Source organism: Gopherus evgoodei, chromosome 18 (genome assembly GCF_007399415.2).
Source record: "Gopherus evgoodei ecotype Sinaloan lineage chromosome 18, rGopEvg1_v1.p, whole genome shotgun sequence".
In the NCBI taxonomy this organism is placed as follows: Eukaryota; Metazoa; Chordata; order Testudines; family Testudinidae; genus Gopherus; species Gopherus evgoodei.
Genome location: NC_044339.1, coordinates 14,392,574 through 14,410,221, shown reverse-complemented (window position 1 = coordinate 14,410,221; position 17,648 = coordinate 14,392,574). Strand labels below are relative to the sequence as shown.

Here is a 17,648-nt window from a genome sequence, read left to right as displayed (position 1 = left end):
TTTGGACCCAGGCGCCAAGAGAAACAAGGTGGGTGAGGGAACATTTTATTGGATCAACTTATTCTGGTGGAAGCAACAAACTTTCGAGCTTCAATGAGCAGTTCCTCAGGTCCAGAGGAGATAACCAAAGTGTCCAAGCTAAACACAAGATGGGACAGATTGTTAGGCAGAAGGGATTCACACGTGCTGTAGGAGAGACCATTTACAATGAAGTGTGCAATTAAGGGTTAACAGGCAGGAGGACGTGTGTTACAAATTGTAATGAGCCATAAAAACAGCAATCGCCCACTTCATTTCACATGGTTTTACTTCACGCTGCCTTGTCTCTCACAGAAGGCCAACACATGCCTTAAACTCTCAGAACAGAGTATAAGAGGGACATAAACTTTGTGTGCACCCTGCCAGATGTGATTTGCACCCAGATAAAGAGTTACACTAGGAGACCCAGAGGAAAAGTGCTGTCTTGTTGGGCCTGCTACTGTGAGGAATTCCTGCATCCTGTAAAGGGCTGAGCACCTGCAGTTACCATTGACCTGAACTGGGCAATGAAGGCACTCTTTCCTAGGGCTTGTCTACATCTGAAAGTGAATGTGGATTACAGTAGAGTGTGAATTTAAAGCGCTATAGCTGTTCCTAATAACTCCATGTAGGGACACTTATTCCAGAACAAAAATGCCTTGTTCCCACTGGGTTAAGCTTAATGAGAACAAAGAACTCGTTAGGCAATTCTACTTACAGAAAAGCCTTTAGGCCTTGCCTATGCAGAGAAGTTGCACCATAGAATCTCGTTTACATGCAAGTTAGGTCAACGTAGCTACGTTAAAAAAAGCACACCCTGACCAAGGTAGCTATGCTGACCTAACCCCCAGTGCAGATGTAGCTATACTGACAGAAGAATGCTTCTATCAACCTAGCTGCCATTGCTCAAGGAGGTGAAGCTCCTACACCAACAGAAAAACCCCTTCCATCGGCACAGGCTGCATCTACATTATGGGGTTATGCAACGCTGCTAAGATAAGTCACCGGAGTGCGCACACAGTCTACAACCTTCCTTTGGTCTAGCGTCCCTCACACACGTCTTGTTCCCCTTCCATCAACTTTCCCCCAGGTCAGTATAGTGCCCAAGATATCTGGTGCTTTCCAAATGGAAAAAAGAAAAAAAAAAACACGAAATTAATACCCTGCAATTGCCCATTCCTGAAGAGCCGCTGAGTTGCAAAGGGAAGAGCAGAGTGTCAAGAAATCATGAAGGAACTGCAGGAGTGGAAGCATTGAGAACTCCTGTATTGCCAGCCCCAAACAGTCAAAGATTGTGAGTTGGGCCTAAAAATAAATCAATCATGAGGGTTTTTTTAAACAATAAATGCTGGATTCTTTTATTTCCTCTGTGTTTTGAGTCTTCAGGTCACATTTTCTATCTTTTTTCCACAACCACAAGGGCGTGAAACTCTCCCCCCCGCCACGCAATGAAAGCTGAGATTCTAAAGTAATTACTTGACTCCAGCAGCTGGGGCTTTAATATCAACTATTGCAAGACAAGGGATTAAAAAAAAAATCCCATCACGTCAGAAGGCAACACTGAACCACTAATCAGTGTGGGAGAACAAATAAGCAAGATGTTCGGGAAACAGAAGTCATCGTGAGTCCACAAGCAGAGCAACACGGAGGTCGTGTGTCATAGTTTGGTGTTTAAGACCTCTTGCACAAAGATTTGTTGATACGGAGATGGAAATAAGCAAGCAGTTTAATTCGGTACCATTTAGGGAGGCGTGGGATGTGTGGGTGTCACATTTGTTTTAGTATATTAAAGCTTAGTGTTTTAACAAAACTGGGCATTGACTGTACAGTAAATGCTGCGTTCGCTTTCAGATGTTTCCATACATGTAGATTAGTTGTTTCTCTCTTAATAGTATGGTAACAGCGGTTCTACATAAAAGCATGCCTGCACGTAAAACATTTCCTAAACCTGATAAGACAAGTCTGCCTCCTTGGCTCTTTCTAGTCTGGCTCAATTCAAATCCCTGTCAAGAGAATAAATTCTACCAACCCTAGGCTAAAGGGAGTGTGTTAAATAAACACATCCAGCAAACAAAATCAGTTTTACACACAGGTAAATATTTTCCGTTTTCCCAAAGCAATCAGCATCCAGACAGCTAGCCATTCCATTGCACACCACTTAAAGCATCCTTTAGGGAACTAGTCTTACAGAACTTAATGGAAACAGAACATTTGGATTAAATTTTGAAACCAGCATCTACAGTTCTATAGCAGGGATAATGCTGCTTTATATTCCACAGGATTTGAAAGTCGTTTCTACAGAACCCTGTTTGTTCTAGACTTATCAGTTCTATAGGGCTTTTCCATAAGGGATACTATATACATGTATGCAGAATAATGTTATTACTTTAGGCTGGCAAGTTATATACTCATTTGATTTCAACAAAGTCATTAGGTATGCTTGGAAGGATTCGATTTTTATTGATAAATGTTGGCAAACATGGATTTCACAAACCAAGGTGACACCAATACTTAAAATTTACAGATCAGTGGAATAAGCAAAATGTTGCTTGAGAACTTCTTAGATTATAATTTAAGGCTATTTACTTCGTACATTTAGACACACGATGCTGCCGATGTGTTTTAACGGTTATAACCATTAACTGTTTGAATCTCAACTTCTGTCATTGAGCAATTAGGGTCTGACTCCCACCTCTCCGCAGTCTGACACATGCGCGCGCACACACACTTCCTGCAACTGTGGGAGTTTAAACCAGTGAAAAGTCAGAAAAAATGCTTTAAAAAGTCAATATTTTCCATCAAAGTTATTTAAAAGATTGAATTCTGCCAAGACTAGTCCTAGAGACGAAGGCGCAAAGGGCACACCACCAGAGCAGCCCTTCCAACCATCTGCGTATCACAGGCCACCAACACACCCCAGCACCTCCACACTAAATCCAGCAACCAGCGTATTACAGCCCCCCAGAGACTAGACTATTAAGTGCCGCAGGCAGAGAATAGGCAGGAGCGAGGTGCACCAATGCTTGAGGACCCCAGAAGCAGCTGACTATTTAGAAGGGCATAAATGCTCATGCTTCAGGGCAGAAGTCACTCATTAACTGGGTCAGGATGGAAATTTCCCTGGGGACAAGTTATCCCAAAACTGCTTACTACAGGGTTTCTTCCACCTCCCTCTGAAGCTGAAAAGACTAGCCATGGCTGGAGATGGGATACTGGTCTACCTGGACTATATGTCTGATCAGGTATGGCAATTCCTATATTTGTAGAAGCCAGTCGACTCTGGTACATTAGGGGGCAGCCGCAGATGCCCAGGTGTGCACATATTTCCAACTGCTAGCTGCACCCTGTAACCAGCGGCAGATTTTCCATCAGCCCGGTGACAAGAACTGTACAGATATTTTCCATGTAGTTTTGAAGTAGCTGGTTAGAGTGTACACTCAAAGGGACTTCCCCAGAGAAACACTGCTTAGTTACATGATGAGTCACTCCTGGGCAAAATGCTCCATACTGAGCCCTCTCCTCCCTCCCCATCTATATATGGTCAAGAAAAGGTTGCGTTAAACCCTTCCCCACTGCCAGGTCCACAATGCACTGCTTAGCAATAGTGGTGCCCAGCAGAACGGCCATTCGCATGAATGAGATAAAGGAGGTTAAAACAGAAGTAACATGGATTTAGTCATAACAAGCATCAAATAGAACTCATGCTTTTTCAATGCTATTTGCCTTTTGGTCGTTTAACAGCAGCTATCGGGTTCACTACAGCACTATACATTTAAAGAAACAGATACCCGGCTTTTCTATAGCACTTTTCATCAGTACATCTCAACATGCCTCTCAGAAGGTGGTCAGTATCTTTATCCTCATTATAGCCCTGCAAACTAACCCCAGCCCGACTAAAAGTGCCACGTCCAGGCTGGGTTGGCTTTCCTCCTTCTGCCAGCGGGCGTGGCTGCGGCTCCCACTCCTGTGAGCTGCCACCATCTCGCTGCGTGTGGTCCTGAATGAACGTGCCTGCCAAGGGATGGCAGCATCTCTCATCTTGCAGCGCACAGAACATCGCATGGGGCGCAGATGGCAGGAGGGGAGCACGCAGCCACCAGCCATGCCAACCCCGGGCAAGTAGAGAGACAACAGCGACTCATGGTCAGCAGGGAGGGGTCAGGCTAAAAAACTATTCAACCCTCCCAGGCTTGGGTCTGGGCTTAAAAGATACAACAACAAAACACAGGCCTGAGTAGACCAACTTGTAAAATGAGGATTGATGGGGAAACTGAGGCACGGAGGGGTGAAGAAACTTGCCCCATGTCACCCAACAGGCCAGTGGCAGAGCTGGGAATAGTACCCAGGTCTCCATCCATCAGGCCATACTCCCTCCCCCTTGTTTCTAGAAGTGAATCACATCCTTATCTTGGTGAAAAGAGGAGCTTACCTACCAATCAGTTCTCTGCTTCTAATAACTCATTGCCGTGATAGTTAACAATCGTGTTCCACAAACTTAGCTGCCAGCCTTAGATTAGTCCCTTGGAGGGTTCTCTTTTTTTTTTAAATCAAGTGTTCTGTTTCTTATTGATTTCATGTATTTTACATGCTCCTGATCAAAGTCAAGTTAGGTGCCTAACTCCTCTAGGCTCCTTATTTTTTAAGGGGTGAACTGGGGAATGGAGAATGGTAGGGCATGTTCCTCAAACCCCTAGTTTGGCTCAGCATGGGGTGGGAAGCAGGAGGGTTTGGCTTTGAAAACTGTGCCAGAGCCTCTTTCAGATAAGCTGCACATCAGCTGAAAAAAAGTCACCATCCTCCTTCTTCCCAGACAAGCCCCAGAGATACAGCCAAAAAGCACATGAAAAAGGAAAAAGGTAAAGTGAGGGTAACATGCTATATAAAAAGATTCAACCCACTCATTGAGGGAAGTCGAGACAACAAATAACTGAAAGGGGAGGTTGATCCCGAAGCCAGTGGCGTTTCTCTAGACTGACCGAGCATAACTGGAGCCTTGTCTGTTTGGTGGGGAGGTTTTTCCACTATGGAGCTGCACTGCTGAAACTTATCCCAGTTTGAATCCAGGATAAGCCACTCCAGGTGCCCCCTTTAAAACAAAACAAACAAACAGTAGTGCAACACATCTACACTAGGGCTTTGCATGAGCACAGTTATAACAATGCAAACACCACCAGCATGGAGAAGCCTTGAGAATCAAATCTGGTTCTCAGTAAACAGCTTGCATAGATTTGGGCAGATTTTTCACATACCCCCCCATGTAATCTGAGCATAGAAATGTCATGGAATGCTAACACAACTTGCGCTCTTAAGTCACTTGGGCACATTTGAAAACCACCACCCTTCGCATTACATGGAGTTACAGGAACTCAGCTTCTAACTCTAGAAATACCTCTCATTTCTCTAGCACCTTCCACAGCGGGCCTTGAAACGCTTTCGTGTGCATTAAAGTAAGTAAGAGCTTACTCAGTCCCACAGCAAGTCAGAAGCAGAGCTAGAAAAACAGAACTCAGGAGTCCTGGCTCCTAATCTCATGCTATCCACTATATAATCATTCTTGCCTTTCTGTTTCTCTGGGAAGGTCACCACCAGTTTTTACAAGAAACATTCATTACCGTGTGAAGTCACGACGGTGGCGTGCGGAGAGCAAGTTTATTTCACTATCAGAGTTGGGCTTGGGGGGCAGGGAGGAGAAAAAGCAGGCAGGAGGGGAGACCCGGCAGTTCCGTTCTGAGCAATTGCTAACCTTGGAATGGGTGAAGTCACACGGTGGTTGTTCTCTGGCCTCATAACACCCTCAGGGTCACGATACAGAAATCAATCACCCCTTGCAGTCTCTGGGTTACCTATGCCACAAGAAATTGTTAAGTCTACACCAAACGCAAAGGAATTCACGAGCTTCTGCTTTCTTGAGCCAGACAATTCTAGACCATTATTAACTATGTGGTTCCGGCTAGAGACAAGGTGCCAACAATCGGTAATGTCCTATAGCCTCTTTTCATCTGTATGTATGGACAGGCATTTTCACCGCCCTTAAAGGGAGGCTACAAAAAACATCCAAGTCTGAATGGTCTTCCACCAACGTGCTTTGCTAAATTAAGGCTTGGAAACTTGCCCGCCGAACTCATCCCTTCTCCTCTTCTAGCCCCAGCCTCTGGCTGAGCCACCTGCTGCTGGAGCCTTGTCCACCGCAGACCTTGCCATCTGAAACTGGCTGCACAGAGCTTTGGCCCAAGCCCTTAGGGAAAAGCCCAGTGAAGGTCTTGCCACCATCCTCCCACGGGCTTTAGGCCACAGCTCTCCAGGTCATCTGACACCACCGTGGTCCCACCCTGCTTCACTCTGCGTCTTGTGCAGCATGGGAGTGAAATGCTACCTTCTGCGCCCTCTTTGCAGCGATCCACCTGACCACACAAGGTGCGGGACAATGAGGAATCAGGTCCCTCTTCCACTCTTACTATCCATCTCTGCTTATTATTAAATTGCTGGGGATCTAGTTTGAACGGAAGACACAGCATAGAAGACAAAATAAAGCTGCATCGCACTGCACAGCAGTGGACAGGCTACAATACAGTTAATACAACAGAGGGGCTGTTTCTCCATAAGTATATTCATAAAGGACCTATTTCAAAAATCATTGTTCACCATCCACATGTTCCCGGTTGGTGAAGCCAGAATACTGTGGCAGGTAATGGTTTCCATAGACAGATTTTCAGAAACCGACTTGTCCAAAAAGGCAGTGGGCATAAAGATGTAGCTTACGCTTACTGGGCTAGATGCACAGCTGGTGTAAATTGCTGATTTACAATACCTCAAGTTCTGGCCCAGTGTTATGTCCACTGAGATTCCCACTCACACCTTCAAGGTTTTGCACCTATCCCCTCCTGCTCTCTCTCTCTCTCATTCCCTTTGCTTTGACCACATCCATCCATTGTCCCTTGCTCCTGATCTCACCCGCATGCCTTCTTCTACACAGAAGAACAGCCCTCTGGTGATGCACCAAACCTTTTCCTTCAAATCTCTCCCCCGAAAAGCATGCTGCTGCATTTTCCATGCAATGCCCACCTTTTTTCAAGTTAACTGGAGTCTCATGCATTATTTGTGTCTGCCCTACTTTGCATCATAATGAGATATGAGAAGCACATCAGGACAGGACCATGTCACCATAGGGCTGTATAACACTAAATGCCTATATGGAACTCATACTTAGCAACTTACTAGGGTTGCACATTAGTACATGGGTTGTGTGTGTGTACATACGCAAAATTTCAGTGCGATTCTGAACCCCAGAAGTTCCACACCAAATAACGCAATCTTCTGCCATGTTTTTGTATGAAACGGATCTGTGTCAGAACTGAATTCTGAGGGTTGAAATCTCTGCTTCAAAAAGAGGACCTTTCATGTACTAAAGTGGAACCCATTTAAACTCCAAAAATGTTCCTATTTGCAAATTGCAAAAAGCAGCAGAATTTCATTGTTATTTTACCTGGAAATTGGAGCAATATTGCTAATCTGAACCAAAATAATTTAAAAACAACAAAAGTAAATTGTGAATATTTCACCCAGCCCTGCAGTGGAAATAGGAAATTATATTGGAAATAAAGCTGCTGAGATGTAACTACCACCCAATCTATACACACAGCATTACACAATTATCAGTCGTATCAACAACGCTCCTTTCTAGGGAACAAGTAACACTAATATATAACTACCGCTTTATCCCACCCAAATTAAACGCTTATTTGATGATGTCCTGCAATGACACCGGCAGGGGCAGACCCACAGCTTCAATAAAGTCCATCTGTGGAGATGCCATTGCAAAAGTAGGCCTAGAGTCCATAATATTTGCATTGCAGTAATTCCCAGAAGCCCCAGCAGAGATCAGGGCCCCACTAGGCGAGGCACTGTGGGGACACGGCCCAAGAGCCCTTGATGCAAAGAATATTCACTTGAAGGAGACGGAGGCACAAAGCGGTGCAGCAACACGTTCAAGGACGCACAGCAGAGCCAGGATTAGAACCACATCTCCCAGCTCAGCACTGTATCCAGCAGGTCATGCTGCCTCTCTAAATCAGGCCCGGTTTCTGCTAAGACCTGCCCCCCAGATTGTCCAGGCTGCACGGAAAAGTTTAAGTGTAGGGTCCCGACTGAGTCTTGGAGGCCCAGCATGCTTGTTGCAAATGAATCCTACTGATCACCCTCGGCCAACTTTGGGTCCACACGCACCCACGCTCAGCAGGAAAGCCACTGAGGGAGACAGCTGTCAGAATTCACAGACCAGAGCCGCCTTTAGACACAAGAAGTGAAGAGTCAGAATCCCATCACAAGGCCACCCCTTACCTCCCTGGGGAAACCTGAGATTAACAACCAGGTCATCAGCTCAAAACTAGCAAATGGCAGAGAATAAGTTAAGGAATGGGGAGAAACCGCAAGAACAGGCTTTCCCTTTGCAGAGTATTTGGATTTAAAGTTTACTAATCAGAATGGCCCATTCACACTCCTGGTAAGTGTGGAGGGAATTGTCAAATGAACAAAAGCCATGTGCTTATGCTTTATATAGAGGACTGCTAGTTGTACACATGGTTTTGTGACACAGGCAAATAGGAACCAGGATACAAATTAGCACTCTTCTCACTTGTGACCTGAGCAAGGACTTGTGTCAATTCACATCCCAAGAGATGGAAGATGAGTAAACTGAACCACCTGGAGCATCTTTGCATAGACCAGACAGCCACACACTAGAGGGGTGGAAAGTGGGAGGAAGGATGGTGATCACGAGGTTCAGGCGCTGGAATGGGATACGGGGAATGAACTTATGTTCCTAGGTCTGCCACAGACTCCTTTTGCCTGGTGACCATCTGTCACTACAGCACCTTGCGCACACCTAGTCTAGACGCGATCAATCGACCCCCGAGCGCTCTCCTGTCGACTCCTGTACTCCAGCGCTGTGAGAGGTGTGGGCGGAATCGACGGGGGAGTGGCAGCTGTCGCCGCAGTGGGTAGGTCTAAGTACGTCAACTTCAGCTACGTTATTCATTTAGCTGAAGTTGCGTAACTTAGATTGATCCCCCTCCGCCGCCGCCACCACCACCAGTATAGACCAGGCCTAAGACATCAAGCAGCACCCTTTGAAAATTCTCATTCACACTAAACAGCAGGGTGCTGCTGACTGCTCAGCCCTTTTAAAAAAAAAAAAAGTCACTTATTTAAGAGCCTCAACGCAGGCACCTGTTTTGGGAAACCGTGACTCTTCCTGCTCCCCTTCCCCCTCGCTCCACTTTATTAATCCTTGCTATTGTAACTCTGGAGCCAACCACTCAAAATACATACGGCAGCATCCCATAGCTGGGATGAACCAACCCTAAAAGCAACAGTCTTTAAATATCACACATCTAGAGGCACTGTAACGCAGCTGCCCTGAGTACGGCTATGCGCAGACACCTGCAATCTAAAAGTCACCATTTACTTTGCTAAAAATGCAGCAATTTACACACTTTCCCCTCTCCCTCCATGTTTAATTCCTGCAGCTGGTGGGAAAGCAAAGGAAGCTTTGCCCAGCCCCTCCTAGGCCCCAGTTCAGCAAAGCACTTCAGCATCTCTGTAGTCCCACTGATGTCATTAAAGTTAGGCACGAACTTAAGCACCTTCCTGAATCTAGAGCTCTCTTCACAGGTGCTGAGAGCCTACAGCACCCGTTTACTTCCACTGGAAAAGGCAAGGCTGAGCCAGGGCCACCCCGGGGCGTGGGGGTGCAAGTGGGGCAATTTGTCCCAGGCCCCGCAGGGGTCCCACAAGCCCTGACCCGGTGGCGGTCTGGGTCTTCGGCAGCAGGGGGCCCTTCAGTGCTGCTGAAGACGCAGAGCGACTGAAGGGCCCCTCAGCTGCCAAAGACCCAGACCGCTGCCGGGTGAGTACAAGTACCGCAGCTTCCCCACTTTGCCGCAGGCCCCCTCAATCCTCTGGGTGGTACTGGGCTGAGGCCCCCTAGAAAAGAGAAATCAGACCCAAGTTTTTTTCCACCCCAAGTGTTAGAGTCCTTGTGGCTACACTGATTTCCCGAGTCCCCGTAATGGAAATCCTTTCAGCAGTAGACTAGGTCCTAGGCAAAGCTAAGCCCAAAGCTCTCTGGAAAGCAGCTTTTCTCCTAGACTGTGCCCTGAGCTCATACCCTGAACCAGAGTGCGCTGCATATCACAGGGACTTCCTCACAGCCCATCCCACGCCAAGCCACAGCGCTGATGCGGACAGCCTCTTTCAACAGTTTTCTTTCCTTCCCCCCAGATAAAAAGCCATGAAGTGACAAGGAAGGGAAACAGCTAAAAAAAGACGTCCTCTGCGGAGGAGGAGAAGGATGACAACCGGCTCCAGGAACGCAGCGAACTGCATGGCACGGAGAGATATGCTGACGCACTGGAGCTTGCAAGAGCTGCTTTGCCTCCACACGCACACACCCCGAGATGTGCACACAAATATAGGTGCACGGAGGATATGAAAATGAGATTTCCCATGCATAGGAATCAGCACATACCTGTGCATTGATCTCTCCCTGCCATGGGCCAGGGAGCAGCTGTGATGCACCCCATGACCATGGCCACAATGCCCTCTATCTGTATGGCCTCCCACATGTACACAGAGCTGGACTGAACATGCCCCTCCCAAACGGACTGGCGCCAGTGTATAATGCTACCGGCAATGTGATGGAAGGGTGTCCACCACCCTAGTATCAAGGCAGTGTTCTGGGAGCGTTTTAGCTCAAGGAATGAGGAGTCACCATTCATCTTTAAACCTGAATGTCGAGCAGATGCCCATGCTCTGGGCAGTAGCTCCTAGGATAAGATTCTAATGGAGCATTACTAGCGAGCATCTGCACACGGGCAGTTCAGACAGGCAGCCCAATGTCTGGTTCATTGTGCCCACAACACTGAGCCGGGAGCCTCACAAGCGGCAGCAACAGTTTCCAGCAATGTAGCGAGAACAGCCTGTCCAACAGGATGGCAGAGCTTCTATTTCCAGGCCCCTACGAAAGCTGGAAATGGAAAGGCTGCCCCAAAAATGGCAGCTGATGTGGCAGGGGAGGGAGATGCTAATGGCGCATGCTAGGACTCCAGTGGAGAGCCAGTCTAGAAACGGGCAGAGGTTTAGTGGCACAGGCGTGAAACGGTACATGTGCACCAACACGCTTGTGGTTACATGTACGTATGCGCATGCCTGCTCAACTGGGCCATGACCACCGATGCAACAGTGCTGCTTAGCATCACAACTACAACCTGCAACAGGTATTCAGGGACAGCGCTAAGCTGCACCATAAGGTATCCCACCTGGTCTCTGGCCGGAAAGGGAGGATGGCTCAAGATGGGGCAGAGGAGGAGGAGTCGTCAGATTCCCAGTATCCCAAAAGAGAAGTTTTCTCCTACCACATGCAGAAAAACACACCCCATCTTTGTAATGAAATGTTATGGCCGCTTCTGCATTCAGGATTCAAAGGCCCCACACTATAGTGCCTATAGAAATATAGGAAAACTCATTCCCCTCCACCCCTCCGCACATTAGCATGCATTTCTAACAGCCACTGCTTCACCAGCCATTGATTCACGTTGAGGTGTACACGCTAGAAGTCTGGTTGTTACTAACTCATGATACGGTGAAGGAAACGATCCATACAGTGCTGTCAAAAGCACACAGCGAACAGCCTTCTTGCTAACTTCCCCCAGTTCTAATGATCTCGGGTAGTATCTGTAACTAGGGGAGGTGTAGCATTTGCAGACAGACCTCTTCTCTTCAAGCTGTCTCTTTAATTTCCTGGGGACATGGTGAAGCGTCCTCGGGGTGGGCTTTGAAGGCACTGCTTTGAGTCACACAATGCACTATCTGTTAGCAGGAAACTGGCTCTGAACATACCTTGATGTGCCTGTTTTGCCCATTCCCTTTCAGGTGTCACCTGCTTCCACAAGGGATGTTTTGGAGAGGGAGGCTGGGGTACAGTATCTGACAGCGACTGGCAAGGACTTTTTCCTCTGCATTTGATGAACACAATCTCTCCAACTGTACTTGCTGTTATGGATCAGATCACACCATGACAAGTCTCACTTGGGAGTTCGGTTTACACGGCAAGCAGGGAACCAATGGGTCAAGTGGGGAAGAAACTGTAAATGCTTTCCCAAGCCCCTAGACTCATATAGGGAAGAGGGGAAAAGCTCTGCAACGGAAGGTTTCGTTTTCCCCCTTCCAAGCCAATAGAGCAGCACCTCACGGCATTCAGCTGCAAGAGGGAGCTACAGCATTGGGGTTCCCGCTGTTGTTCTCCCCAATGCACTCTTGCAGACAAGTGCACTTATTCGTGACTCCTGCCTGGAGAAAAGTATCAGTGTCCCAGGCCACACAAAACCTGGCGTGTTAACGGCCACTGCATGTAAATCCATCAGCAATGCTTCCCATCTCAAGCTCTAAAATCAGAATCTGTGTTTCCACTCATTCGCCACATTTAATTAACCCGAAACCTGGGTCAGCCACTTAGCGAGTCACTTGTGTGAACATCACAGCATCTCTTTCACATCACAGGCTTGCACTCAGACGAGCTTTCATTTGGTGCCTTGCTAGATCATAGCAGCTGGATATTTGCACTCAGCACTGATGTAAAGACATGGATACATCCACCTCAAGTTTGGTGAAGTCTTAGGACTCTGACATTAGAAGGATTAAAGGTCAGGGAGTGCCGCTCGGCCAGATAGGTTGTTTGGCTGAAGTGTCCCACCTGTGCCTTCACTTACAATGCAAACTCCTGACTCATTAGATGAAATCTGGGAGTCTGGTTCTTTGCTGGTGCTAGTCAGCATAGCTCCACTGAAGTCCTCTACACCAGCCAACGATCTAACCTGCAGCAGATATGCCTAGTGAGTGCAGGCATACTAGGAAGTGTTTGAGAAAAGGTGTGGAGGGGAAGTGGGAAGGCCCACCAAGCATTCAGACTAAGCAAACAATTTATTGGGGGTGGGAGGTGAGGAGAGAGAAAGAACAACTCCCTATGGGCAAGCATTCACATCATTGAAACTACTAAGAGTTGACACTAATTGGCAAGCCTATCGTCAGTCTCTGCAGAGAAGACCCAATGGCTATGGAGACAGAGTTCATTCTTGGCCTCTAGAGGTGGGGAGTCTAGGTCAGGGTTGAGATGCATCAATGGGGCAGACCATGCTGTCCCTGTGCTCAAGGTGAGATGAGGGCTTTAGTCCCTATGACCAGCCATCTGGTACAGCAGCACAGAGTAAGTAACGAGCACAGCTGGACCTTTCATTGATACTGGAGCAAGTTTTCTCCACTTCTGGTGAGAGGCTATTCAGACCCCCAGCCTGCATATACATAAAGCAACGTCCATGTGCGCAAGCCATCAGCTAGCCAGGGCGGGGTTTTCAGGAGAAGGAGCAGCTTCCATCTCCGACAGCCAACTGTCGCCATGACTCTTCCCATGGGATTAGGGCAGAACGCTTCAGAAACCTGGGTGTGTACTACACTGCTGCAGAGAGAGAGAGGTGTGTGTGTGTGTGTGTGTGTGTGTGTCTTTAAAGACACTGCTTTAAGAACATGCATCTTATTACTCCCCGACCAGACACAATGTAGCCCCCTCCATTCATTTAGCTAGTTAGCATACAAAGCAGATATTTTTAGCATGAACCCAGGTTCTTATCCATACTGTGTTCCCAAGCACCGCATGGATGGAAAGCGACCTAGGAGAGGAAGCATAGGCCCGTTGTTATGGTGATAGCTTGGAGGCATGGGAGACCTGGGTTTGTTTCCCTTGCTCTGACACAGGCTCCCTGCTGTGACTTCAGACAGACTAGAAGTGACTTGCCCCAGTTAATAATAGCAATTCCCTGCCTCATAGGGCTGTTGTGAGAGAAAAAACAATGATTGTGAGGTGCTTAGTTCAAGTGTAACGTAAATACCCAGGATAAATAGATTGAGAGGCATGTAAGTGGATGGCGAGCCAGGTGTCTATTTGTAGACAACTTTTGCAAGTGGAAAAAAGTTGTCAAAGATTCATATTGGGATTTTGATACTCTGCTTCCTTCCTCTCCTCACCTAAACACAGAAAGCCTGGACCTCTATAGGCAATATGTAAACTAGGGAGACTACAGGCTTCCTGCAGCCCTATCGGAGATCACATTAGACATGTTTTAAGAATGGATTTCGAAGATTAGATGACACACTGCATACCACCAAGAGAGACTGCCTGCTACAGTCCAGACTTTGTATGTCGGTCGATTGTGCAATGGATAGAACGTGAGCAAGAGGAGCAAAGAAAGAAAAAAAAGGCTGAACCCAAAGAAATTTTGGAGAGATCACAGGAAGAGGCCATGGCTTTGTTTGACTCTAGACTAGGTCCTCTATGAAGGAGAGAAACTGGTCTAATGTAGCCCGGCCCAAATGTATAAAACAACACTATGTCAGTAAAACAGCGTATCCTCAAATGCCACTGTGTTAAGTAGGGAAAGAATTACAGCGGAGATTTTCAAAGCAGCCTAGAGGATTTAGACCCATCATCCTTTAAAATTAATGGAGGGGCAACTAAATCCTCTAAGCCACTTTAAACAGATCAACTCCCCATAAAAAAGCTGGAGGGAATGATTTAGCCGGTAACTTTTACCTCTTCCTGTTTGCAAGTTAGCCACAAGTATTTTGTAATTTAAAATCTGATATTACAAATTACTGGCCAAATAAAACCCGTCCACTCTCCGATCTGCAAGTTTCTGTATTATATTATACACTAAACTAGTTTCATTTTAACCTCAAGCTAAGGTGGAACTACAGAGCTGAGACACTAAAACAAGCATCTCAATTACTGGGATATTTACCATCCTGTATGTTACAGATGCTCTTGTTCCCATTGTAATTAAGTTGTGTACACACCTGGCAGAAAGTTGGGGCATGTAAAAAATAAGCGCGTCACCAGCCAACTACGAAACTGCTTGGTTGCCACTTGAGTGACACGTCCCACCATGAAGCAGAAAGTTATTTGTTCAGCTGCTTTGCTATGACCCGATGAAGCAGAATGCAGCAAGGTAGGAGCTGAGACTCCGGGAGGCAGGTGGTGAGAGGGAATGAAGTGGCTTTTGCAAGGCACTAAACAGATTTTAGAATAATCTAATGAGAGTGAAGCTGGCGAGAGCCTTGAGTCGCTCTTATGGCAAAATGGACAGCAGGTTAACTTCCTGAAAAGTAAGCACAGTCCAGACCTCTAAAGAAGGGGTTCTAATCCATCCACACCCAGATCATAACAGTAATTTTGGAGTAAAATCTAAGCATGTTCAGTGTTATGTTTTGAGGCCAGGGTCTATGCTTAAGAGCTCAATTTCACAATGACCTGGCTGCACTTAGCAGCTCCAAAATGTGGCTTCAGGAACACAAACGTCTTATCCCAGCCCACCTCTCCCCCAAGTGAATATAGTGTGGTAGCATAGACTTTATACACACACACCCCTCATCCACCTGCTCTGATGGAAAGTTTTCCCCCTTTTCATTCGATTTCACTCATATGCAGTTGCTTTCACAGTTTAAGTTGCTTTGGGTCTCAACTAACTTTTCTAAACTGCCCTTGCGAGGACTCCCGAGTTTCTTCTGATGCATTTTGTGAGTATTTGAAAAAGTCAGTCATACACATTCAGCCCTTTGAAGCGGCAAAGACCATACGCAGGCACTGTGGTTCATCATTAAGAAAAATGAAACTTAACTACAGTGCATGGCTAAGTGTTCTAAACAAAGGAACAGTAAATGCAATATTGCTACAAAGTAATAACACATATGCCAGTACATACATATGCCATCATACAGATCGCACCTCAGAGCGGGGACCACCTCTCCCATGCGGTGTACGGCAGTGGTTCTCAACCAGGGGTACGCGTACCTGTGGGGGGTATGCAGAGGGCTTTCAAGGGGGACATCAACTCATCTAGATATTTGCCTAGTTTTAACAGGCTGCTTAAAAAGCACTACCAAAGTTAGTACAAACTACAATTTCATACAGTGACTTGTTTTTATGACTCTATATACTATACACAGAAAAGTAAGTACAATATTAATATTCCATTGATTAATTTTATAATTATATTGTAAAAATGAGAAAGGGGCCATTTTTTCAGCACTAGTGTGTCTGTGAAACTTTTGGATTTTCATGCCTGATTTTGTAAGCAAGTAGTTTTTAAGTGAGATGAAACCTGGGGGTACGCAAGACAAATCAGACTCCTGAAAAAGGGTACAGTTATCTGGAAAGGTTGAGAGTCACTGGAGTACAGCACCACACACTCTGTCTGTACTAATTATACAAACTAAGTTGCTTGCACGCTTTCCTAACATTAGTAAAAAACACAGGGAAAGCCAAGCATCTGAGACACTGTTTCCACTGCAGAAATCTTGTACCTCCAAGGAAATGAGAACCTGCTCGTGGACAGTATTAACAATTATTTGCATTGCAATAGTGCACGCACTGTGCTAACTGCTGATCCATTTGCACAAGTGGAGGAGGTTATAGGACCTGAGCGACATAATTTATATCATCTTCTCCCCTTTTCCTTTGCTCTGACTCAAGAGCATCTTTGTTGAAACACAGACGTTACAGACCCATAAAGCCATTCTCCTACCTCACCATAGCGGTCAAGGCTCGCCAGCCCCAGGGGCATACAAAGTCCTTAGTCCACAAACCACAGGGCAGCTCAGAAAGGAGGCAGGGTTGTGAGGCGCAAGAGGTGCGACTGTTCAGTAGAGTTCACTGCTCAACAGAGCTCCAGCCTCTAGCATCCTCAGAGGTTTGGCCAAGGTGACAGAACTGGAGGAGTTTCAAATGAAGAGGGGACAGCTGAAGTTATTTACCGAAAACCAACCAACACCCAGCTTATTCTGGACGGGAGAGGGGGTGGAGAGAAGAAAAGGAAGTCATCTCATTCTCTTATCAGCGCAGAGCTGGCAGCTGTGAATGTAATGTTAGAGGGGATGGGAGGGTGTGAACACCACAAACAACACTTATCTGTCCAGTTCAAGGGTAATCAATGAGTGGCCTCCTAGCCAAATGTGGAGTGTGGTGCTCCTGCATCAAGATGGGACTTCTTAGTGTATCCTTCTCTCTTTTCTTTTATAGAGCCAGGGCTAAAGAATTCAAACAGTGATTCCGCTCCTGCTAGGGGATCCCACGGGGCGGGTCCAAAAGCACCAGCAAAACCCACACAGGACGGGCAATGGAGGGGAAAGATGGGCTTGTGGTTCAATCACTTGTGCCAGGACTTAGGAAACCTGGATTTACTTCCTGCCTGTGCCAGAGACTCCCTGTGGGACATCGGAAGAGCCACTCCCTCTGCGACCCCGTTCCCCCATCTGTAAAACAAAGATAATAATCCTTCCTTTGTCTGCCTTGTCCTCTTACACTGCAGCTGTTTGGAGCTGCGAGTGTCTCTTACTGCACGTTTAGAAACGAAAGGGGGCTTCACTGGGCTCTTACAATCTGCAGAGCCACAACCCGGCTGCTTCCATTTCTCCTGAACTGTATACGACTCTTGCTCATGGGTTGACACTGCAAAGCTCCCTTTTTAAGTGCTATAACCATACGAGGCAGGTGGAGAGCTGGTGCGAAGGGAGGCTGGATGCTGAGA

General features: G+C 46.7%; 1 protein-coding gene across 2 annotated transcripts in view; it reads right to left on the bottom strand.

The window, feature by feature from the left end:
• Window positions 1–17,648, bottom strand: part of LOC115636797 (tyrosine-protein phosphatase non-receptor type 11-like) — an 88,439-nt gene that overhangs the window by 40,107 nt on the left and 30,684 nt on the right. For both annotated transcript variants that reach the window (XR_003997065.1, XM_030537371.1), the window contains exon 2: window positions 5,762–5,861. Coding sequence is in view for 1 of the 2 variants with exons in the window: in XM_030537371.1 (XP_030393231.1) it covers window positions 5,762–5,805 (44 nt within the window). In the remaining variant the exon portion in view is untranslated. The remainder of the gene's footprint in view (window positions 1–5,761; window positions 5,862–17,648) is intronic.